The 24,437-nt window shown below is 38.5% G+C and overlaps 1 protein-coding gene across 4 annotated transcripts in view; it reads right to left on the minus strand.

Moving 5' to 3' along the window:
• The window catches only part of NBEAL1 (neurobeachin like 1), a 204,769-nt gene that overhangs the window by 120,678 nt on the left and 59,654 nt on the right, over positions 1–24,437 (minus strand). For all 4 annotated transcript variants that reach the window (XM_069075326.1, XM_069075329.1, XM_069075327.1 and 1 more), the window contains 2 exons: positions 23,905–24,211; positions 8,580–8,686 (listed from right to left, as the gene is read on the minus strand). In XM_069075326.1, the coding sequence (XP_068931427.1) occupies positions 8,580–8,686; positions 23,905–24,211 (414 nt within the window). The remainder of the gene's footprint in view (positions 1–8,579; positions 8,687–23,904; positions 24,212–24,437) is intronic.

Here is a 24,437-nt window from a genome sequence, read left to right on the forward strand (position 1 = left end):
CACACACACACACACACACACACACACACACACACGTACTCAAACACACATATATATTGTTATACATATTCTTTTTTAAAGAAGTGATCTCAACTTTCAGTGCCATTTTAAAATTAGTAATGATGATCTTGTAATTGGCAAGATGGAAGAGTATTTTCCCAAAAAACCTTGGAAAAAAAGAATTATGACTAGATAGGGAGTAGCTAAAGTCAGATTCACAAGTTAAAAAGACAAAAACATTTCAAAAGGCAAAAAAAACTCCATGAAACAACAACTTAAATGCTTAGAACTCCCATTTGGAGTCCCCACCCCAATCACTGATATATGCTGGGTATAAGCTAACTTCTAACTTTGTATTTCAGGGACCAGCTATGTGGGGTCCCTGGTCAGTTTTCCCCATAGAAGTGACTCAATCCAAAGCTTCCAATGGTGGAGAATTTGTGGCCCCAAGGCCACATGACTGAATCCAAACTTCACAGAATAAATTGTTATGGGAATGTGAATTTAAGATCTTCCCTGCCCCTATGCCCTTTGATAGGCATAAGTGCACCTGGAGCCTGTGGCAGGAGGCCTGGTGGTATGGCAGGAGGCACCACACCTTGGTGCTTTGTGATTGGGCAGTGGGTCAAGAGGGTTGTGACATTCTCTGAGCCAGGAGAAGGCTATATATACCCTGATGTGAGGCTTTGCTTTGGGGCTCACTTTGAGAAGTGTTATGTGATTTATCAGAGGAGACTCTGGGTAGCCATTGATCCCCCCAGCTTTGAAAACCCAGATGTTGGTGCTTCCCTCTCTGGTAACTGACTAGGTATGGATGTAATGGTCAAGACAGTTGGAAGCCTGTCTGCTGATCTGTTTCTCTATCTGTTTGTAACTTCTGCTTGTAACCTCTGTATTCTCTGAAGTTCGGGGTGCTGACCTTTTCCCCCTGAACTAGGTAAATGACATATGTTTGATTAAAGCAAGATTGTTAACCCATTTTGAGTTGCTTTCCTTTAGAAAAGCAGATATAAGACCCTGTGCTGGCAGCCACCCTGAGGATACTGGGGTGCTTGCTGCTACACAAATCCCCTTAACAAAAGGATTTGTTCTATAAAACTTGAACTCAGTCAAAAGGTCACACCCAAGGACCTAGAAGTTAAGTTGACTCCCCACCCTACTGATTTTTCCACTCAAAGAAAAGGGAAAGCAAATGGAGGAAGAAGCAAAAGATAAAGGGCACTACAGAGTTATCTGAAGAAAAAAATTTCTGTGCACAAGGAAAAGACTGAAAATTCAGCTAAGGTCAATCTTCTATCCCCATTTCCAGTTTATTCTGGGCAGGGACCCAGTCTGAGCCCCCCACTACACAAACATGAGGATATTTCAGGCAAGAAGAAGGAAGGATCTCTGAAAGAATGGACCAAAAAAGGAGGAGGAAAACAAGATAAGAACCTTTAAGATAAAGGTTTTAAGACAAAAAAGTTCAGGGGACAACTGAATCTCTGCTGGACTTAAAAGCAAATAAACCAAAAGAGAAATTCATAAACACAAAAGAGGAAAAAATCAAAGCAAGGTAAGACAATGAACAAATTTTAGGCTACATAAAGGAAAATGAACCAAAATTTCATCAAAAAGAAAGTTCTGCAGACACACCAGAAATCATTGAACATAAAAAAAGCAATTGCAGATGGTTTCAACAAAAACACTTGCGTTGTGTCAACTACTGCGTTAAATGCTGGGGATAGAGAGAAATAAACCCTGCTCTTAAGCCCATATTCTAGTGGAGGAGGCAGCATGTAAACATTTAAGTACAAACAAGATGCATACAGGATAAGTTGAAAATTATAAACATAGAGCAGATAACAGCACTAAAGGGGACTGGGAAAGGCTTCTCACAGAAGGCAGGATTCGAGTTGAGACTGGAAGGAAGGCAGGGAAGTCAGGAGAAGGAAATAAGGGATTATAGACACAGTAGGCAGCAAGTAGAACAGCATTAGGGAATCAGAATGTCTTGAGCAAGAAACAGCAAGGACAGTGGCACTGGATCTGAGTATGAGGAGTGCAATGTGGCCCAGGAAAAAACCGAGGGGTGGAGATACCATAGTGAGAATGAAAAACAGGATGAAAGGTCCAGTCTTTCCTCTCTGCCTTACAACCCTTCACCCTTTTCTCATTCTCACTACGTTGGAAATGGGGACTCCTAGGTGGTCATGGCATGACTCCAAAGAATATGTGATTAACCAAAGGATGGGAAGATGGATTATATCCTACCCTTCCTGGAACATTCAGTTATGAGGACTTGTTTCCAACAAAACACACCTCTCCTTATCCTTCAATACTCAATTACTCTATTTCCTCCCTGTGCAAACTACAAACCACCATCCTTCTGAGCCAAGGATCAGCTCCTAAATGACAACCTAGTACTGCCAGCTGTGGTCACAACAGCAGGGTCCACTTATAAAATTACCCCCTAACCCTGAGTTCACATCAAGGCTATGACAGACACCACTGGGCAGCAAACTCTAACATTCAGAGCAATGACCACTAAGAACCCTGCAGAGACCACTTTTTCTTTTGGGAGGGACAGAATGAGTCATGCAGAACGAGGAAGCATGGAAGGATTACAAAGGTACACAGATCTCACTGTATTACCTTTTCCCCCAAACCTACACCTCTTTAAAATTTCCCATTTGCTGTTGAGGGCACCACCATCCTTCTGGGCATCCAAGTTCACAACAGTGCCATCTTTTGACTCTTCATTTTCTTCCACCCCACACATCCAGTCTGTTGCCAAATCCTACCGGTCCTACTTCTACATCTCTCTCATCTATCCTCTTCTCTCCATCTCTTTATTCACACAGACACTTCCCACCCCTACCCCCATTCAGACCCTCACATCTCACACTGGCTGCTGCCTCCTAAATGGTCTCTTGGACTATTTCTCCCCTTTCCAAACCCATCAGTTTGGTTAGCTTCTCTGCCTCAAGTCTCTCCCCATTCCAGTCTCCTCTCTAAGAGTTGTCACAGCGATCTTCCTAAAGCACAGGTCTGAACATGGCACCTCCCCTATTCAATAAACTTCAGTAAATCACTATTTACCTCCCAGATCAAACATAAAATCTTACATGTGGCTTTTAAAGCACTTCATAACCTGGCCCTTCTGACTTTTTCTCTTCCACCTCACACATCCAGTCTATTGCCAAATTCTACCAAACCCTAACAGGGCCATCTACAGTCATCCTGGTCTATATCTTGCCCGTGGACCCAGATGGTACCAGAGGAGAAAGTGAGGCTGGTGACTTTGCACAGCCCTCCCTCACTTAAATCCAATTCACTTGGAGGTCATGGCATCACCTTCCTGATGTCATGGTTCTCTTCAAGAAGGAAGGACAAACAATCTTTGAATACTCAGAGCTTCCCCACTAGGGACCCAACTGGCCAGTTCCAGGTAGGTAATACAATTCCTTCCTTCCTTATTTCCCTTTCATCCCCTCCTTTCCCTCCCCTTCCCTTTGCTCCTCTCCTCTCCTTCCTCTCCCTCTGTCTGCATAGGGTATCACACCCTTACCTTCAGGTGCTCTGCCCAAAGGAATGTAAATTCTGATGGCTGAAGCCTAGCAAGAAATCTTGGAGTTTACAGGCTAGATTTCTTTCTTAAAGACTATGCCTTAAACCCAATCCACTTTGGCTCTCACTGATTGGCCAACAAGAGGTCCCAGTCCAAGCACCATTTAGTGGTCACTGTTTGGGCCATGATGGCTCAGACTGAATATAAATAGCAATTATTTCAGTTTTGGCCAGAAATCCTGAAGGTCTTCCCCACCCAGATTGAATTTTCTTTTTAATTAGGTAAAAGGAGCCATTCCTTAGCTCATTTCCTACCTAGTCTTAATCAAAAAAACCTTAAATGGTTTTTGCCTCAGATAAACTAGAACCTGGGAAACATCTTAGCTTGGAGCCAAGGTCTCCCACTGCATCCAGGGCCATCTCTAGTCTTCCTAATCTATATCTTGCCACTGGATCCAGATGGCTCTGGAGGAAAAAGTAAGGCTGGTGACTTTGCACAGCCCTCCCTCACTTAAAACCAATATACTGGCAAATCACAGCATATTATGGTCCTTTTCAAAAAGGAAGGACAAACAACCACCAAACCCTATCTGTACTCTAAAATCCAGTGACACTGGCCCTCTTGTTTTTTTTTTTTACATAAGAAACTCCATTTCCCAACTCTGAGTATCCGTCTGCCTGAATGTTCTGCCACTACCTCATCTTTCTCTTCTGGCTCCCCTTGTCTTCTTTCAAATCTCAGTTAAAACTGCTCCTTTGGCAAGATACCATCCTGGTCCCCCTGAAAACCAGTACCTTACCACTGTGATTATCTACAATCTCTCCTACCTATCTTTTTTTTTTTTTAAGCAACTGGGGTTAAGTAACTTGCTCAAGGTTACACGGCCAGTTATTTCTGGGTGTGGTGCTGAGTATCAGAGCCCGGATTTGATCCAGGTCATCCCGACACTGGAGCCGGTGCTCTTACTCGCTGAGCCACCTGGCCGCCCCTAAGTAATTGGGGTTAAGTAACTTGCTCAAGGTTACACAACCAGGTGTTTCTGGGTGGGTGCTAGGTGTCTGAGCCCGGGATTCGATCCCCAGGTCATTCTGACACTGGAGCCGGTGCTCTTACTCGCTGTGCTACCTGGCTGCCCCTATCCTACCTATCTTTTGTTAGGACATTGTTTGCATATTATCTCCCTATTAGATTGTGAGCTCCTTGAGGGCAGACACTGTTTTTGCCTTTCTTTATAAACCCCAGAATCTTGTAACCTGGCACAGTAGGCACTTAACAAATGCTTGTTAAGTTCATTTGCTATCCTCCACACAACTCAGTCATGTCATGGGAAGATCTTAGCAGGTCAAAAATTAATTGCCTTACTAACACTCAGCAGTGAAGACACCCATTCACCAAAAACAAGTCCAGTTTGTTCCCCCACATGAAAATCTATCAACTACCTGAAAACAGCCCTAAATCTCCTCACCTCTAGGCTAAATACTCCAGTTACTTCAGCCAATGAAGTTAGTAGCAGGATAAACTAAAGACCCCTCAGGTTCCCAAGTGCTCTCCAGCCTCTGAAGCCTATCAATATCCATCCTAAGCTTTCCAGTTTGCCTTAAAACTGGTGCCGCCACCTTCCCTCTCACACTGCCTTCCACCTGCATTAAATATAAATGCTGCAGGTGAATCGTTCATAGATTGTGAGCTTCTTGCAGGCAGGGACTAATTTTTGCCTTTCTTGGTATCCCTGCCCTTTACGACAATGGCACGGGAAAAGCTAACTCAATGTGTCTTTACTGACGTAGAATTTCTATGCATAGAAATGAGAATTAAGATCATGTTAGACAAAACCTCCATTATTATTATTACAATTATGTTAATTTATGGCTGTCTATTCTAACTTCAAACAAAAAGCTCTATTTTGAGAAACTCCTAATTAAAAGAAACTTGCATTAGTATGGTTTATTGTAATCCTTTTTGCTTACACGCTGTGATTGAATAGTTTTCTTGGAAGTATGGTTACAAAGCCTTGTGAATTTTCTATCTGAAAAAGTGCAACAAGTTTTTTATTATTTTCTTCAAATTGCTACAAAGGTTTTGCCCTTTCCACTTTAAGATAACAGCAGCTTCTATTAAGATTTATTTTCCAGGGGCGGCTAGTTGGCGCAGTGAGTAAAGCACTGGCCCTGGAGTTGGGAGGACCCAAGGTCGGTTCCGGCCTGAGACACTTAACACCCACACACACACACACACAAAAATACTAGCCGTGTAACCTTGCGCAAGTTACTTAACCCCAATTGCCCTCCAAAAGGCAAAAAAAAAAGATTTATTTTCCAGATTCTTACTTTCCAAGCTGATGATCACCACCTCCCAAATGTCACTAACCAAATATTATCCTTAGGTTAATTATGGGAACCAGCTCATCATTAGATTTACTACCCCTACCGAATCACCCCCTAAAAAAAGTTCTCTTACATTTGAGCATTATTAGTATGGAAAGGATTGTTGTTCACAAGCTAGATTGCTCATGTGCTCTGACCAATTAGAACTCAGAAAAGACTGCCCAAAAACTCAGGCACACATCACTTAGACAATCAATACTTGTAAATCTTCAAGAATCAACAAGACTTGAAGAGTAAGAAGCCTCACTAATAATGATTAGAAGCAGAGGTTTTTTACAGTATAATCAGGAACAATCCAGCATCAATCCCAATGCTCCTAAAGACAACCAATAATCCTCATGCAGAAATGGGTACTGGTCTTGGCATGGAGGACTGCATATGAAAAGAAGAAACTTTAGGGGCTCATGGGAGTGTGCACTTCAGCTGAAGTCCCTGAGAAGGCCATGAGAAATTGCTGCACTGTAAGAATTCATTATTCTTCTGAGATCCTACTGGCCATTTTTCATCTCAGCAAAAATTTATTATCTCCCATAAATCTCTCCAAAATATAGGTTTTGTTTTCATTTTTAGCAGTAAGAGATGGTAATGTTTACCACACAATTATTCATTTTGAGAGCTCCTAAAAATTGGGCACTAAAGAGCAGAGGTCCCTCCAACCCTTGGCATTAGCCCAACAAACCTTGAACAAGGTTCAGTGATCACTTACAAGGGACTTAAGAAACTATCTTCAAAACCTTTTGCTAAATTATGGCCTCAGACAGTTAAGCATTTCAGTTTAACCTAATAAAATAGAATTTGTTTTCACCCCTAGTTTTTTTACACTCAAGAATTTAGGTTTCCAAAAGCTATCCCTCCTCTATACCAAGACTACTTTTCACTCTGCATCAGTACCTTCGATCCCATGCCCTCTTATGGCCTTCATGACCTTTGTTACATCAATCAACCCCTCCACTTTAATCCAGTCTCCTCCAGGTCTTGGTTTCATCTGTCATCTCCTCTCCCAAGTTTCCCTGAATTCTTTCATGTTTATCATTCCAAAAAAATCAACAAGCATTTGTTAAATGCTTTCTATGTGCTAAGCACTAGAGTCACCATAAAAAAGGTGGAAAACACGTTTGCCTTCAAGGAGTTTCTGTTCTAGTAGGAGGAGCAACATGTACACAGATAGACACAAAATATATCCCAAATAACATTCATTTAAGACCAATTCAAAGATAACCCAGAAGTTAGTCATATGTTTGACTGACTGGTTCAGTATTCTCTTAGGTCAATATAGTTTTTAAAAACTGAAATATATTCAAGTAACATGGGTACAGACCAAAAAAATCAAAAGAAATGTTCAGGTTCAATTCTATTACTTCTGCAACTGCTTGCTATAAAAATAGGCTGTGGAGGCCATATTGCCCCACTAATCTGTTCAGACATTTTTCCTTGGCAAGAATAATGTGCAGTACACAGGCATAAAGAATGTAAGCTGAGTTACCAATGATATTAACTTGTCTGTTCTTTCTCCCTTGTTCCTCAATCTAGTTAAGTGCCAACTTCTGTACTGGCAAAAGGTGGTATTTAGCTGTGGGAAAGTGTCATAGCCAATTTGACAATTTATTAATCAAAAAATAACAATAAATCTCTAGTTTTTACACTTAAAATACACACACACACATATCCATACCAAGTAAAAACAAAGTAATTTGGAAGTTAAAAGAAGACATCATCAACTGTAAAAGCCCTTTCAGGAGGTGGCAATCACTAAAACTAGGAATTCCAGGAGGAAGTATACATTCCAGGCATGAGAGATAGAATGTTATCAAGAGACATGATGGTAAATAGAATATCATATTTGAGGAAGAGCAAGTATATTATTTTGGCTGGACTCAAGAGAGCATCATTATGGAAAATAAATTTTAATATTGTTAAATTTCTGGCATTTATAATAGCATTATAATATGAAATACTAGAGAGAAAATTATTACCATAAGAACTATACTCGGGGCGGCTAGGTGGCGAAGTGAGTAGATCACCGGACCTGGAGTCAGGAGGACCTGAGTTCAAATCTGGCCTCAGACACCTGGCACACTTACTAGCCATGTGACTTTGGGCAAGTCACAACCCCAATTGCCCCCCCCCCACAAAAAAAAGAACTATACTCAAATTGTTAAAACATTTATTACATAAAATGTCTGGGAAACACTGCTATCTTGTTATCAACATTTAAACACATAGTACTTGGTTAAGTAAAAATTATAATGAAACTGATTTGTATGGCAATTGAAATAACCTTGATTTCTCTCTTCTGCTGTAAGAAATACAGTTATGACTCCAGAAAGCAGAGACTAACAAGTGACTTCAGGAGCACTTAAGACTTGTCCTAAAAGCAAATACCCACCCACGAACTGAACATTCACCACAAAACTAAAAATTCTGCTCTGATAACAAAAAAGGAAGCTCTACTTGTAAAATCCAAATAATGGCGAATTTAACACATTCAATCATTAATGTTCATAGTGCTACAGTTAATCACAACTAAACACTTAACAAAAATTCATTAGACAGAATTTACTGTGACAAACTCATTTTGGAAGAAAATTGTGAATGAAATGACAGATCCTTCGAAAGAGAAAAAAATGTATATTTTTTAAAACTACCTTGCAATTTTGTAGCAGTCGAATAAGATGCTCAAAGCAATTACTGTTAAGGAAAATAGCCTGTAGAACAGGCCTGTCTGTGCAATCTAGCATGGCTGTGATGGTATCTGTTGAAAAAAAAAAATCAATTATGTAACAAAGGGTTTAAGATCTTTTAGGCATTTACTAAATTTACTCATGTTATAGTCACAGAAACTTACCAAGTAGAAGGGAATCATATAATCATAAAGGCTGGTAGATCCAAAGCTAGAAGGAACCATGAGGCACTGAGTCCAAAACCCTCATTTTACAAATTAGGAAAACTAAGGCCCCAACAAATTAAGTGACTTGACAAAGGTTCCCAGAAGTAGTAGGCTTCAGAGGCAGCATTTGAACCTTGGTCCTCTGAATCCTAAGTCAATGTTCTTTTCCTCTGTACTAAGCTAATTAAAGGTCTTCAGTCCCAAACCTACCTAAAGCACTAATTCCCTCTCCAATATTACTGACAAGTGGTCACCTAATCTCTGATTGAACTCTATGGAGATTGATAAGTCAATATTATCAAGGCAGCCTATTCCATTTTTGCAGCTAAATTTTTTTTTAATTCCTCCTTATGAGGTCATGCATCTGCATGCCCTTCCCTCACCCCAAAATTCCATAAATAAGTTCCAAATCTTCTGTCAGTCAGTCAAGCAAAGTGAATCTAATCCCCTTTCTACATATCCATTTAACAGTATTTGAAGACAGTAATCATGAATTAATAAATAAGCATTAATTAAGTATGGAAGGGATATCAAGTCATAAATCAAACAGTCTCTACTCTTAAAGCGCTTATATTGTATAGAAAGAGACAACACAGACACAAAAGTATCTATAAAATATATACAAAATAATTTGGAGTAGATACAGGGAGCAGGAAAGACTAGTACAAGCCTCATCATATAGGAGGTAGTATCTGAGTTCAGCCTTAAAGGAAACTGGTAATTTTATGTACATTCCAAATCTTCTTTCCTTCAGATGAAACAGGCACAGTTTTTTCAATCTGTCCTTGTATGGAACTGACTTAGAGTCTCCTCACCATCATGGTCAACCTCCTCTAAATATGTCAGCTCAGCTTCTTAATGTTCTTCCTAAATGAATTAACAGAAATAAACACAATCCTCCAAATGAGGTCTGACCAAGGAAGAAAAGTGTGACTAACAACTTTTTCACTCCATACACTACATTTCTATTCATAGATCACGTTAACTTTTTTGACAAACACACTACTGATTCATAAGTTTCAGTGCACTACAAACTCCTAGTTTTTTTTCCCACACACACTTCTATCTAGCCATAATCCCATCACATTGTACCAGTACAGATTATCTTCTGAACACAAATGTAGGACTTTACATTTATCCCTAGCAAACTCTGTCTTATTAGATGTAGTCCATTATGCAAACTTGTCAAGATCATTTTTTAAATAAATTTCTTATTTTTAGCATTCTTTTCTTTTTACACTTTGAGTTCCAAATTCTCTCCCTCCCTTCTACACTGCCTTGACCCATTAAGAAGGCAAGCTAATGATATCAAATATACATATGAAATCACATAAAACATTTTTCCATATTAGCCACATAGGAAAGAGAGAGAGACAGAGACAGAAAGACAGAAACAGAGAGAAAATTATATTTCAATTTGCACTCAGAGTTCATCAGTTCTCTCTGGAGGTAGATTATATTTTTTCATGAGTCCTTTGGAATTGTCTTAGATCACTGCATTGATCAGAATACCAATTCTTTCACTGTTGATCATCTTTACAACATGTTTTTACTGTGTACAATTGTCTCCTGTTATTCTCAGTTCACTCTGCACCAATTTATATAAGTTTGCCAGGCTTTTTTATCCCCCTGAAACCACCTCCTTCATCATTTCTTATAGCACAACAGCATTCCATCACAATCATATGTTACAATTTGTTCAGTCACTCCCCAAATGATGAGCATCTCCTCAATTTCCAATTCCTTATTTTTGTACATATAGGTCCTTTTTCTTTAATCTCTTTGGGGTATAGAGCTAGTAATGTCATTGCAAAATCAAAGGGTATGCATAGTTTTATGGCCTTTTGGGCATAATTTCAAATTGTTCACCAGAATGATTGGGCCAGTTCACAACTCCACCAATTTATTAGTGTGCCTATTTTCCCTCATCACTTCCAGCATTTGTCCTTTCAGACATCTGTGAAATGGTACCTCAGAGTTGTTTTAATTTGTATTTCTCTAATCAATGTTTCATATTGTTCATATTATTATAGTTTTGATTTCTTCGGAAAACTGCCTGTTCATATCCTTTAAACATTTATTAATTGGGGAATGGCTCTTATTTTTATAAATTTGACTCAGTTCATTATATATTTGAGAAATCTGTTACCAGAGAAATGCTGTAAAATTGTTGATATTGCTTCGTTGTCTGATACCTTTTAGAATAATATACTTTATCTGATTATCTCTTTTACTTAGATCTATTCTTGCTTTTGCTTTGTCTGCGATCATAATTGCTACCCCTGCCTTTTACTTCAGCTGAAACATAATACATTCTGCTTCAATCCTTTATTTTAATTCTGCGTGTCTTTGTTTCAACTGTCTCGTGTAAACAATATAATGTTGGATTCTGGTTTCTAATCCATTCTGCTTTCTACTTCCATTTTAAGGGTAAGCTCATCCCATTCACATTCACAATTATGATTACTATGTTTCTCTCTCCATCTTATTCTCTTCTGTTTATCCCTCTCTCTCTCTCTCTTTATTTTGTCCCTCCTCAAAAGTCCATCTTATTTCTGACCACTACTTCCCTTATCTGTCCTCCCCTTTGGCATCCCTCCCGCACCCCCCCAGGAATCCCATCTTTTATCTCCTTCCACTCCTATTTCCCTATTGGGTAAGCTAGATTTTTATACCCAACTGAGTGGGCACGTATATTCTTTCCTCTTTTAAGAAACTCCAGCAGTGAGGTTTAAACATTGTCCCCCTCATTTTCCCCTCTATAATGGTAATGAAATTTGAAGATCCCTTTGTATTAGAAAGCTAAGAGGTACTTAGCACCTAATTTCAAATTAAGCCTCCGTTAAATGAATTCCTGTTGCTAATGTAACAGGAAGGGGCTGAACAGGGAGAAGCAATACTGTATATAAGGAAAAACGCCAGCTGGGAAAGTCAGAATTTCCTGGGAACTGTAGTGGCAGAGCTTCTTCTGAGGGCCAGCAGAGCTGCTAAGGACTTCTGAAGGCCAGCCAAGCTGCTGAGGCTGCTGAGGATTTCCCCAGGGCCAGCTGGAGCTGCCAGAGGCAGCACAAATGTGATGCTGGTACTCTGTCTGTTTGTGGCTTTATTAAGCCTTGACTTCCTAGGAACAGAGACTGTGAAGGATTTAAGGTAGACTGGACACTGTGAGCTTCAGTGTGGAACAGGAACTGCACAGAACTGGACAAGGAGCTGGAAGCTGTCTGCCTTTGAACCCAGGTGACAGTTTGGTAAATTCAGGTAAGAGATAGGACTATGAAAGGGAAACCATGAAAGCTGAAAACCTGCCCCGAGTCAAGATGAAAAGATCTCTCCATGATGAGTAGTTACTGACCCTGATGTGAGGTTTTGCTTTGGAACTCACTTTGGGAAGAGTTGTGTGATTTGGCCAGATGAGACTCTGGGCATTGAGCCCTCCCTTTAAGGGCTCTGAAAACCCAGATGCTGGTGTTTCCCTCTCTGGTAACTAACTAGGTATAGAGGCAATGGTCAGACAGCTGGAAGCCCTGTCTGCTGAATTGTGTTATTTTCTGTTGAGTAGTAACTGATGGAATTGTAATTTATTTGTGATTTGTACTTTGTGATTGAATTAAGGATTCTGTGATTGACTAAATGAATGTACTATCCAGTGGTGGAGTACTTTTGACTTTTGCATTTTGTGTCCTTTAAGGAGGTAAGCATCCTTAAGGATGATTGAATGATGAGTTACTAAATGATTGTACTTTGTTGAAAACTACTGTGACCACTTTGGTGAAAACTATATGACCATTTTAATAAGTCATTGTGAATGCTATATTTTGTTTTTCTGTGATAAGTTGTAACATTATGAATGCTGTACCTTGATTTTCTGTGAATGTTTTGCTCTGATTTGCTACTGAATAGAGTGTTCACTATACTATGTAATCAGAACCTTGAAAGCTGTTCACATCAGCAGTCCTCTGGAAAGCTCTTGTGCGTGGCTTTACACCCTCCACTATAAAAGCTCCTCCTTGCACATCTCTTTTATATGAGAAAATTTTCCCCATTCTGTTTCTCTCTTTCCCATTCTCCCATTACATCTCTTTCTCATTCCTAGATTTTTTTTTTTTTGGAGATCATCACAACATAATCAACTCACATTAATGTTCTCTGTCTGTGTAGATTCCTTCTAACTGCTCTAATAATAATAAAGTTCTTAGCAATTACATGTATCATCTTCCCATATAGGAATGTAAACAGTTGAACTTTATTGAATCCCTTATGATTACTCTTTCAGGTTTACCTTTTTATGCTTCTCTTGAGTCTTGTGTTTAAATGTCAAATTTTCTATTCAGCTCTGGTCTTTTCATCAGGAGTGCTGGGAAGTCCTCTATTTCAGTAAATATTTATTTTTTTCTCCTGAAGGATTATACTCAGTTTTGCTTTGTAGCTTATTCTTAGTTGTAAACCTACCTCCTTAACCTTCCAGAATATTATATTCCAAGCTTTATACTCCCTTAAATTGCTAAATCTTGTATGATCCTAACTGTGGTTCCACAATATCTGAATTATTTCTTCATGGATGCTTGAAATATTTTCTCCTTGACCTGGAAGCTCTGAAATTTAGCTATAATATTCCTGGAAAAGGGGGTACGGAATTCATTTGGGAATGTCTTTCAGGAGGTGATTGATGGATTCTTCCAAATTCTATTTTGCCCTCTGGGTCTAAGATATTGGAGCAATTTTACTTTAGAATTTCTTGAAATACGATGTGCATGTTCTCTTTTTAATCATGGCTTTCAGGTAGTCCAAAAATTCTCAAATTACTTCTCCTCAATCTATTTTCTAGGTTAACTGTTTTTCTGATGAGATATTTCACATTTTCTTCTATTTTTTCTTTCTTTGATTCTTATTGTTTCTTGCAATCTCGTGGCTTTCACTTGGTCAATTCTAATTTTGGATGAATTACTTTCTTCAGTGAGCTTTCATACTTCTTTTGCCATCTGGCCAATTCTACTTTTTTTTTTTTTAAGCAATCAGGGTTAAGTAACTTGCTCAAGGTTACACGGCCAGTTATGCCAATTCTACCTTTTAATGAATTCTTTTCTCTCTTACCAAACTGTCAATTCTCCTTCCATAATTTTCTTGTGTCACTCTCATTTCTTTTCTTCATTTTTTTCTTCTACCACTCATCTTTTTCTTCAACTTTTCCAGGAATTCTTGGTTTGGGTCCAATTAGCATTTATCAATGAGGTTTTGCTGGTAGCTATTTTCACACTGTTATCTTCTTCTGAGTTTATAGTCTAGTCTAGCTACCACTGTAGCAGGTTTTTATGGTCAAGTACTTTGTTTGTTGCTTGCTCATTTTTCCAGCCTATTTCTTGACTTTATGTTAAAGTTGGACTCTGCTCACCTCAGAGTGGGAAACCACTATCCCAAACATTAGGTTTCTTTGTGTTGCGGTTTTCAGAGCTAGTTCTAGGGGGTCTACAAGTTTTAGGTGCTTCCACGGTGGTTCGATCCAGGGAGTATTGTGGTCACTGCTTTCCTGGTTTGCAATCTGGTGTCTACACAAGAAGGGCATCTGCTTCCCTGTGGCCATAAGCACAAGTGCTCCTCTTGGTCTTGATACTATAACCAGGGTCCCTGGTCCCTTGTTACCAATCAAAAGTGCTTCTCTCCACCCTGGAACTGCAACCCAGAACTGCTTAGAGGGCAAAAGAGTTGTCAATCAGTGCCAGCGGTACCCCAGGCCAGCAAAGGGTCTCTTATAATCTCTTTCTGACCAGCTGTCTGATCCCTCCTCCCCTCCACAACCACCCTTATTGTCTCTAAGTTAAGAACTCTCAGATCTGCTGCTGCTATCACAGCTTCCACCAGGGCCCACCTGTGGTGCTAACATGCTGCACTGCAGACCAATACCCACCCTAGTATCACAGACCTCTCCTGCTAAACTTCTGAGTTGTCTTAGGCTGGAAAAATATCTCACTCTTACCTTTTGTTGGCTCTGCTGCTCAAAATTTGATTTGAAGAATTATTTTAAAGTTGTTTGGATAGGAAGGTCGGGAGAGTTCAGCTGGGTTGCTGCCTGTATCCCACCATTTTGGCTCTATCCCCTGTCAAGATCATTTTTTAAATCTCAAATTTGTCATCTAATGTATTGGTCATTCCCCCCCCGGATAATAAATGTGAAAATTTGATAACCAAACCATTTATGTAGTCTTTTAAGTCACTGACTAAAATGTTGAACAGAACAGGACCATGAACAGAACCCAAGGGCCTAACATTGAAGACTATCTTTCTTGGTTGACATCTATTAATAAATAATCTTTGAAATCAACCTGTTTTGAATCCATGCAACTAACTCTATCATCCAGTTCACATCTATTTTGTTCACAAATATATCATTAAAAAAAACTCCTTCTGGGGCGGCCAGGTAGCACAGCAAGTAACAGCACTGGCCCCTGTGTTGGGATGACCTGGGGGGTCAAATCCGAGCTTAGACACTTAGCACCCACCCAGAAACACCTGGCCATGTAACCTTGAGCAAGTTACTTAACCCCAATTGCTCTAAAAAGAAAAAGAAAAAAAAAACTCCTTCAAATACTTTGTAAAATCCAAGTATACTCTAAGACTAAAAAGAATTGCTCTGCTTTACCAGCCTTGTTTACCATTTTAAAAAAATTAAATGTGATTAGACTTAAACGCCTCATTCTTAATGAATTCACATTGACTCATTATCACTGCTTCCTTTTCTAATATTCATATAACATCTGATTAATAACCAATAAGAATATTTTGCCAGGGAATGATACAAAGCTCACTAGGATATAAGCAGGCAAGCCATAAGCATTCAGTAATTCTTACTCCATGCCAGGAACTGTGCTAAGGGCAGAGGAAACACATACAAGGCCAAAAAAGAAAGATAATACCTACAGTCAAGAAACTCACATTCTAACGGAGGAAAACAACACATAAAAAGGAACTAAAAGGATGGGGAGGTTTCCACACACAGGCATGGTACCTGAGAGTCAGTAGCATAGCCAAGAGGGAAAGAAAACATGACTGATTTGTGTCCTTACCCAAAATTGAGACCACTAGGAAGAACTCTCTAATGAGTGAAAAGGGCCAGTAGGGTGGATGGGCATTCCAAGATAAGTAGGTAGCTGAGTCTGGGTTGCAATTTTATGTCAGAAACATAGCCAGGAGGGGTCATTTTCTTTTCAGGATTCAGACAGTTGTCCATCTCTACATCTAAAACACATTACCTATCCCTCCAGGATTCCTTAAATATCAGCACATTCTCAAGTTTTTTCAGTACAGGAATTAATGATGATGATGGTGGTGGTAGTGGTAATAAAAAAAAAAAAAGAACTAGACTTTATATAGCACTCTAAGGTTTGGACAGCTCTTTACAAATATTATCTCATTTTATCTTCACCACAATCCTGGGAAGTAGATGCCATGATTATGCCCATTTTATAAATGAGGAAATTGAAGTATATATAAGACATGCCCAGGGTCATACAGCTATGAAGTATCTGAGGCTAGACTTAAATTCAGTTACTGCAGCCTACAGGTCCAGTACTTTATCCATTGTACCATCTAGCTACCTAGTATGTTATTTTCCAGGGTAGTCATCTGAACTCAAGAAAACTTCAGTAGATCTTTTCTTACAAGTACCTCACTTATATTAGGGGGGGAGAAGAAGGTGTTAGAGAGGGAGAGATAAGATTAGTTCTACAGTTCTACGATTTTATTCATGTGAGTATTCCCTACAGATATAGAACACAAGGATAAGGATAGGGAAAAAAAGTGTTATAAGATATCCTGCTCAGCCATCTCTGGCAATAGTGCAAATAAACACTGTACCTTCAGTTTGGGATCAGGTTGGGGGTGTATATTTTCAGACTTTTTCAAAATATTTATCAGTTATGAAATTTTTCCTCTTCTTTTTCATATTTTGTCTTCAAAGAATTTATTATATGGGATAGTTCTCCCTTCATCTGGCCCCAGCCAGTACAAGAGATTTTGAGAAAAAGTGGTTCCTTTGGTTCACAGATTAAGGAGGTGGCTTTCTATCAGGAATAGTAACAACTAACAATTTATATAGCATGTACTTTGTGCCAGGCACTGTGCCAAGTCCTTTTCAATTATTATCTCATTTAATCCACACAACAATCCTGGGAATTAAGTGCAATTATTATTCCAGTTTTATAGATGAGAAAGTGAGTCAAACAAAGGTTAAGTGACTTGCTCAATTAACCAGCTAACATTTATTAAGGGTCCACTATGTTCCAGGCACTGAGCTAAGTGTTAGTATCTGAGGTCAAATATGAATTGAGGTCTTCCTGATTTTAGGTCCAGTGTTTTATCCACTGTACTATCTAGCTGGTCCCCCTACAGGACAAAAGAAGACCCTTCAATTCAAAACTGTGGGTCCCAGAGTCCTCCCTCTTGAATTCATTCTATCTCACTTTTATATACACTCAGTTGCCAAGTCTTGTCCATTCCACCTTTGTAACATCTCTTGTATGTGCCCCCTTCTCTTTACGACACTGCTATCACCATGGTTCAGGAATTCATCATCTCATGCCTGAACTACTATAATAACTTGCAAATTGCTCTCCCTGGTCAAGTCTCTCCCCACTCTAGTCATCCTCCATTCAAATATCAAAGAGATCTTAAAGTGCAGATCTGACTCAATAAGCTCCATCAGCTCCCTATATTGCCTCCAGGATCAAACATAAATTCCTGTTTGGCCTTTAAAGGTTTTCACAAAAACCTGGAAAGACTTACATGAACTGATGCAAAGTGAAGTGAGCAGAACAAAGAGAACATTATACATAGTAATAGCAATTATTATATGATGAAGAACTGTGAATGACTTGGCTATTCTCAGCAATACAATGATCAAAGGCAATCAAGAAAAATTTATGATGAAACATGCTATCTGCTTACCGAGAAAGAACTGATGTCTAAATACAGACTAAAGCAAACTATTTTTCATTTTTTTTTGTTCAAAAATCTTCTTATACAAAATGAATAACATGAAGGTGTTTTACATGACCACACAATGTATAATCTATATCAGATACTGTCTCAGGGAGGGTAGAAGGGATAGAATTTGGAACTCAAAACTTTTATTTTTTTTTATGTTAAAAATTAAAAACAAATGTTAAAAATTGTTTTTACACATAACTGGAGGAAAATTTTTTTAAATAAATACTTTTTTTTTAAAATGCTAAAAATTTCTTTTAATATGCAGTTGAGGAAAAAAATAAAATATTGTTAAAAAAAAAATAAAGCCCTTCATAACCTGGCCCACTCCTACCTTTCCAGTCTTCTTACACCACACTCCCATCCATGTATTTTACAATCCAATGACCCTGACCTCCTTGCTGTTCTTTTTTTGGGGGGGAGAGGAGCAATTGGGGTTAAGTGACTTGCCCAAGGTTACATAGCTAGTAAGTGTTAAGTGTCTAAATCTGGATTTGAACTCGGGTCCTTTTGACTCCAGGGCAGGTACTCTATTCACTGTGCCACCAAGCCGCTCCTTTGCTGTTCTTTATAAGACACCAGACCTCCTAACTCCATGTTTTTGTCATTGGCTTTTTCACTGGATATTCCTCAGAATGTTCTCCCTCCTCCTCTCTTACATCCTGGCTTTCCTGGCTTCTATAAGTCTCAGCTCAAATTCCAACTTCTGTAGGAAGCCTTTCATGGTTCACCTTAATGTTAGTGTCTTCCCTCTGAAATTATCTCCAATTTATCTTGTATGTATCATGTTATTTACATATTGCCACCTCCCCTCATTAGACAATAATCTCCTTAAGGACTCACAATATTTTGCCTGTCTTTGTCCCAGTACTTAGCATTGTGACTAGCATATATTAGGTACTTAATAAATGCTTGCTGCCTTGAACCAAATAAACCATACTGAAGATGCAGCTTTTGGTTTATTGTCGGGAAAAAACCCCTCCCATCCAAAATCGACTCTGTTCTTGGAAAAGGGAAGTCATTTCCACTTCACTTCAAAGCCAACACTGCTGGAAAAGATGTTTTCTCAACCTAACAGAAGAATCTGGGGAGCAGACCTGGATCTATCCAAGACAGAAGACAACACAGCAAACATGACCTGACACAGGTGTTTAGAGGCTTCTCCCCTACCCAAGGTATTCCTCTCCATCTAAGTATGAGACAGAGGACTGACTCCACTCCAGTTCACTAACTCTCTTCTCCCAATCTGCCATGACAGTACTGAACATGGGTGAATGAAAGAAAGGTGGCGCCCTTAACAGTAACAAGGAAGTGTGGGTCATATCCTTTTTAAGCAGTGGTTTTCTTTTGTGGCTGTTGGTAAATATGTTGTACTTCAAACATAATTTTGTATCTCTTCATGAATGATACATGATGAATAATATACTTTCATTGGCACTCCAACAAAACATGCATGTTATCCAGGTACCTGTACACTATTTTTTGTACTTCAGATTCTGAATCAAGCTAAATTTCCTCATTTTGATTTTAAACTTCCTTTTTAGACCACTTTTTAAAAAACCTGTTTATGACAGAATTTAACTAAAGTCTATTAAGTTATTTATTGTTTTCTAGTTTAAAAAAATTACAACTACAGACAATTCTGACCTTATATAAATTTGCATTACACAAATTCAACTTTACATGTAGAATTATGAAAGAAATTTGCATTCCAAAAAACAAACTTCACTGTACAGTACTATATTCCCTCTCTCTCCTCTTGCCCCTCATCTGGTAGCCTCCCACCCTTTCACCCCCACCAAACTAAACCTAAAAAGAAAACCAAAAAAAAACCTCCAAATGAAAGCAAAAGAATAGACATATATGGAGAGACCACAGCTACTATCATGCCCCAGATCCCACATCTAGAGAGGAGATTTTTGTCCCACTCCACCCACCTGCCTGCCTGGCTTCAGTAAGTCTTTCTCTCATTTTTCCACATTGTCTGTCCTTGGCCCCCATGCTTTTGCCCCTAGCATGTTTTCCCTCTCAGTTCTAGCCAGGACGCCATGTAGGCAACCTTGCTCCCACATGGTCTTTCTCTTTCTCTTCCTTCTCTATTCCTGGCCCCCACATATCCCTGAACTATATGCCAAATACCTCCCTCCACAGGCATGGCCTACTTCCTGCTCCCTTCCCCAAGGTCAGGGGCAAATTCACATTACATGAAAATCATTATATGTAGAGGTCTCTACAATCCACTTACATAAAGCAAGAACTCTGTGTGTGTGCACACATGCTGAATGTATACATATATATATATGTCACACATACACACACAAATAAATATACGTACATATAAATATGTGTACATATATATCAGGAATTCCTCTTCTGTTTTCACTGGGTGGTCTATAGGATACTCTAGCCATTATATTACTTCTCTTTGTCTTTTAATCCTCACCCCAAAACTCTCCCTCATATTTCCCCTGTCCATAAATTTATTGATTTCCACAGAGCTATATATTTTCTTGGTATAGACGGCTAACCGTCTATAATTTTTTTTAAACAAAATATACTTCCCCCTTTATCCCTTCATTGTGCTATTCAACTCAGGAGTTCTCATCTCATACAATGGCTGCATTTACCTCTTTACATTAAGACAGCAAGTTAACAAGCATGGTTAACAAGCAAAAGAAGAGATATAAGAAAACTCTCTCACCCTACCCCACCTTGGCAGAGTTAGAAGACCCACAAAGTGCTGCACATTATGTATATTTTCAGACTTTTTCAAAATACTTATCAGTTATGAAATTTTTCCTCTTCTTTTTCATATTTTGTCTTGAAAATATTTGTTATATGGGTTAGTTCTCTCAGAGAAAACAGAGATACTGAGGGAAATTATGGTGATTAAAAAAAACAAATAAAAACTTATTTTTCAAAAAAAGATAGCAAATTAACTTTGTGTAATCATATATTTGGGCAGCTAGATAGCACAGAAGATAGACAGCCAGGCCTGGAATCAGGAAGACCTGAGTTCAAATCCAGCCTCAGATACTTATTAGCTGTGTGACACTTTACCCTGTTTGCCTCAGTTTTCTCTATAGATGAGTGAGCTACAGAAGAAAATAACAAATCTCTCCTCTACCTCTTCTAAGAAAACCCCAGATGGGCTCATGAAGAATCAGACATGACTGAAATGACTGAACAATGCACATATTCTATAGACTAATACACTGATATCTTTGCCCATGATATCATAACTACCTTTTTCCTGTGAACTTTTCAGTTTCCAAACGTCTCAGCCCACAGACAATTCAAACATAAGGAACAATTCAAGTATCACAGAGCCACAGTCAGGATAACACAAGATTGAGCAACTTCTATAAAGAATCAGAGGGCTGGGAATATGATATTTCAGAAGGCAAAGAGCTAGAATTACAACCAAGAATCACCTAACCAGCAAAAATTAGTTTACTCCTTCAGGAGGGAAAAGGGATATTCAATGAGACTTTCAAGCATTCTTGATGAAAAGACCAAAGCTGAATATAAAATCTGACTTTCAAATACAAGACTCAAGATAAGCATAAATAGGTAAACAGGAAAGGGAAATCATAAGGGACTTACTAAGTTTAAACTATTTACATTCCTACATGGGAAGATGACATTTGCAACTAATCATAAGACCTTTCTCATTATTAGGGTAGTCAGAAGGAATGTATATGTAGACAGAGGACACAGGTATAAGTTGAATATGAAGGAATGATATCCAAAAAATATAATTAAGGTATGAGAGAGGAATATACTTGGAGAAAGAGAAAGGGAGAGGTAAAATGGGATAAATTATCTCACATTATAAAAAGGCAAGAAAAAGCATTTACAGTGGAGGGGAAGAGGAGGGGGAGTGAGCAAACCTTATTCTCATCAGAACTGGCTCAAAGGGGGAATAATAAACGCACTCAATTGGGTATGGAAATCTATCTTACCCTACAGGAAAGTAAGAGGGGAAGGCAACAAGAGAAAAGGGGGGGTGGGGGGAGTAACAGAAGGGAGGGCAGACAGAGAGAGGTAGTCAGAAGCAAAACACTTTTAAGGAGGGACAGGGTAAAAGGTGAGAAAGAACAGAATAAATGGGGGGGGAGGGGATAGGATGGAGGGAAATACAGTTAATAATAACTGTGAAAAAAAAATTTTGAATGAAATTTCTCTAATTTTAAGGCCTCATTTCTCAAACATATAGAGAAATGACTCACATTTATAAAAATAAAAGCCATTACCCAACTGCTAAATGATGAAAAGATATGATCACTTTTCAGATAAAGTAATCAAAGTTATCTATAGCTGTGTAAAAAAAATCTTCAACCATTATTGATTGGAGAAATGCAAATTAAAACAATTCTGAGGTACTATCTCATACCTATTAGATTGGCTAACAGGACAGAAAAGGTAAATGACAAATGTTGGAGGGGATGTAGGAATAGTGACATTTTAATGCACTGTTGGTGGAGTTGTGAACTGATTCAATGATTCTATAGAGCAATTTGGAACTATGACCAAAGAGATATAAAACCATGCATACCCTTTGACCTAGCAATAGCACTACTAGCTCTATATCCCAAAAGAGATAAAAAACAAAAAGTAAAATAAACCATATGTAGAAAAATATTTATAGCAGCTCTTTTCTGGGGGCAAAGAATGAGAAACTGAGGGGATGCCCATCAATTAGGGAATGGTTGAACAAACTGCGGTATGTGGTTATGATGGAATACTACTGTACTAAAAGAAATGATTAACAGGAAGCTCTAAGAAAAACCTAGAAAGATTTTTATGAGCCAATTCAAAGTGAATATACTGTGTATAAAGTAACAGCAATATTGTAAGATGATCAGCCATAAATGACTTAGCTATTCTCAGCAATACAATGATCTAGGACAACTCGGAAGGACTTAAAAATGCTATCCATCCACAGAGAACTAATGGTATCTGAATACAGACTGAAGCATACTTTGTTTTACTTTCTTTTTCTTGAGGTTTTTTTTTGTCTAAGTTTTCTTTCACAACATGACTGTTAAAATATTTTGCATTACTACACAAGTATCAAATTGCTTGCCTTCTCAATGGCGGGGGGAAGAGAGGGACAAAGGGAGGGAATTTGGAACTGAAAGTTTTAAAAAACCAATGTTAAAAATTGTTTTACATGTAACTAGGAAAATAAAATGCTAAAAAAACCCTAAAAACCCCAAAATTATGACTCTGAGATCTCTAAAAAAATAAATATATAGAAGTACCTCATATATTATCACTTCAAAAAAGTCAGGGACCCATAAAATTATTTAACCCATAAAATTATTTTATATACCGTGTTTCCCCGATAATAAGACACTGTCTTATTATTTTTTTGGACAGAAAAACACCAGAGGGCTTATTTTCAGGGAGGGCTTATTTTAATGAACATTGACAGCAATTTTAATAAACAGGTAAATGTGAACAAAAAAAATGTACCTTTATTCAATAAGCAAATCACTGGGGAAAAACAGGATGATGCGCTCACTGCTGCAGCTCTGATTGGATGCAGCTCAGAGTGCAGCGTGCGTTTCACGGGGGGGGGGGGGGGGGGGTGCATACAGAGGGTACCGTAATGTAGCGTGAAGCGCAGGGGATCACCTTCACTGCAGTAGCAATCTCAATAGAGCTTATTTTGGGGGGAGGGCTATTTTAGAGGAATCTTACACAGTAAGGGGAGGGCTTATTTTAGGGATAGGTCTTATCGGAGAAACACGGTACTTTTTCATAACATCAAAATTATTTTCTTCTTTCCCATTTTACTTTTTTTATATGTGTAATTTATTTGTGTATGAAGAGACCAGATTTTATTACATGAAAAGAATTGGGTTTTTATGGTATGGTACTGCCCAAATTCAGACAAAAATTTCTATTTTAATTCATATTTCTTATATATGGAGAAACCACAAAATGAATTAATTTTACTCTTGACTATTCAATTCAAATTCCTAATACACCCAAGTTGCTTATATTACCTATAATGTCCTTCTATTTAGAAGAAAAGTAGAAGTATACAAGGAAAGACATAACAAAATTTAAAAAGAAACACTCTTTCTAACACTCACTCAACATTTGGATCTGTAGTGCGATGAACCGGCTCTCCCACTGTCTTGACCTCCTCTGAGGAGGTAATGCAGAATGGTCTGAGTTCAGCAACTTGAAGTAGTTCTCCAAAATGGTGCTGGTATCCACTTGCCGCTGGTCTGAACTACTAATTAGGAGGATGTGTACCACTTCTGTCAGGCACTTAAGAGTTAATTCTGCCTTCCTACTCACTTCCTCAGGATCCCGATCATCCCAGGTATCACAATCAGCCAAAACTCGAAGAAGGACTTCCATTGTAGCTGGCGAAATTGCTTGAAGAGCATTCCTCTGAAACCCACAGGATAATGATCAATTCTTAATATAAAATAATTTTGCCCATTATAACTGAAATACTATCTTTTTTCACTTTCATGAGCTCTACCTATTGACCACTTAAGCTCAGTAATAATTTCTATTTGTCCACTGAATACTGGAGTTTCAAGACTCCTTAGAAGACAATTCCTCACAGGAACCAAGGATTCTCATTTGTTTCCTTCTACTAACATTCAAGTCA

The sequence above is a fragment of the Petaurus breviceps genome, unplaced genomic scaffold (assembly GCF_028583685.1).
Source record: "Petaurus breviceps papuanus isolate PSGF00001 unplaced genomic scaffold, PetGlider_PUasm1.0 90903, whole genome shotgun sequence".
NCBI classification, from domain to species: domain Eukaryota; kingdom Metazoa; phylum Chordata; class Mammalia; order Diprotodontia; family Petauridae; genus Petaurus; species Petaurus breviceps.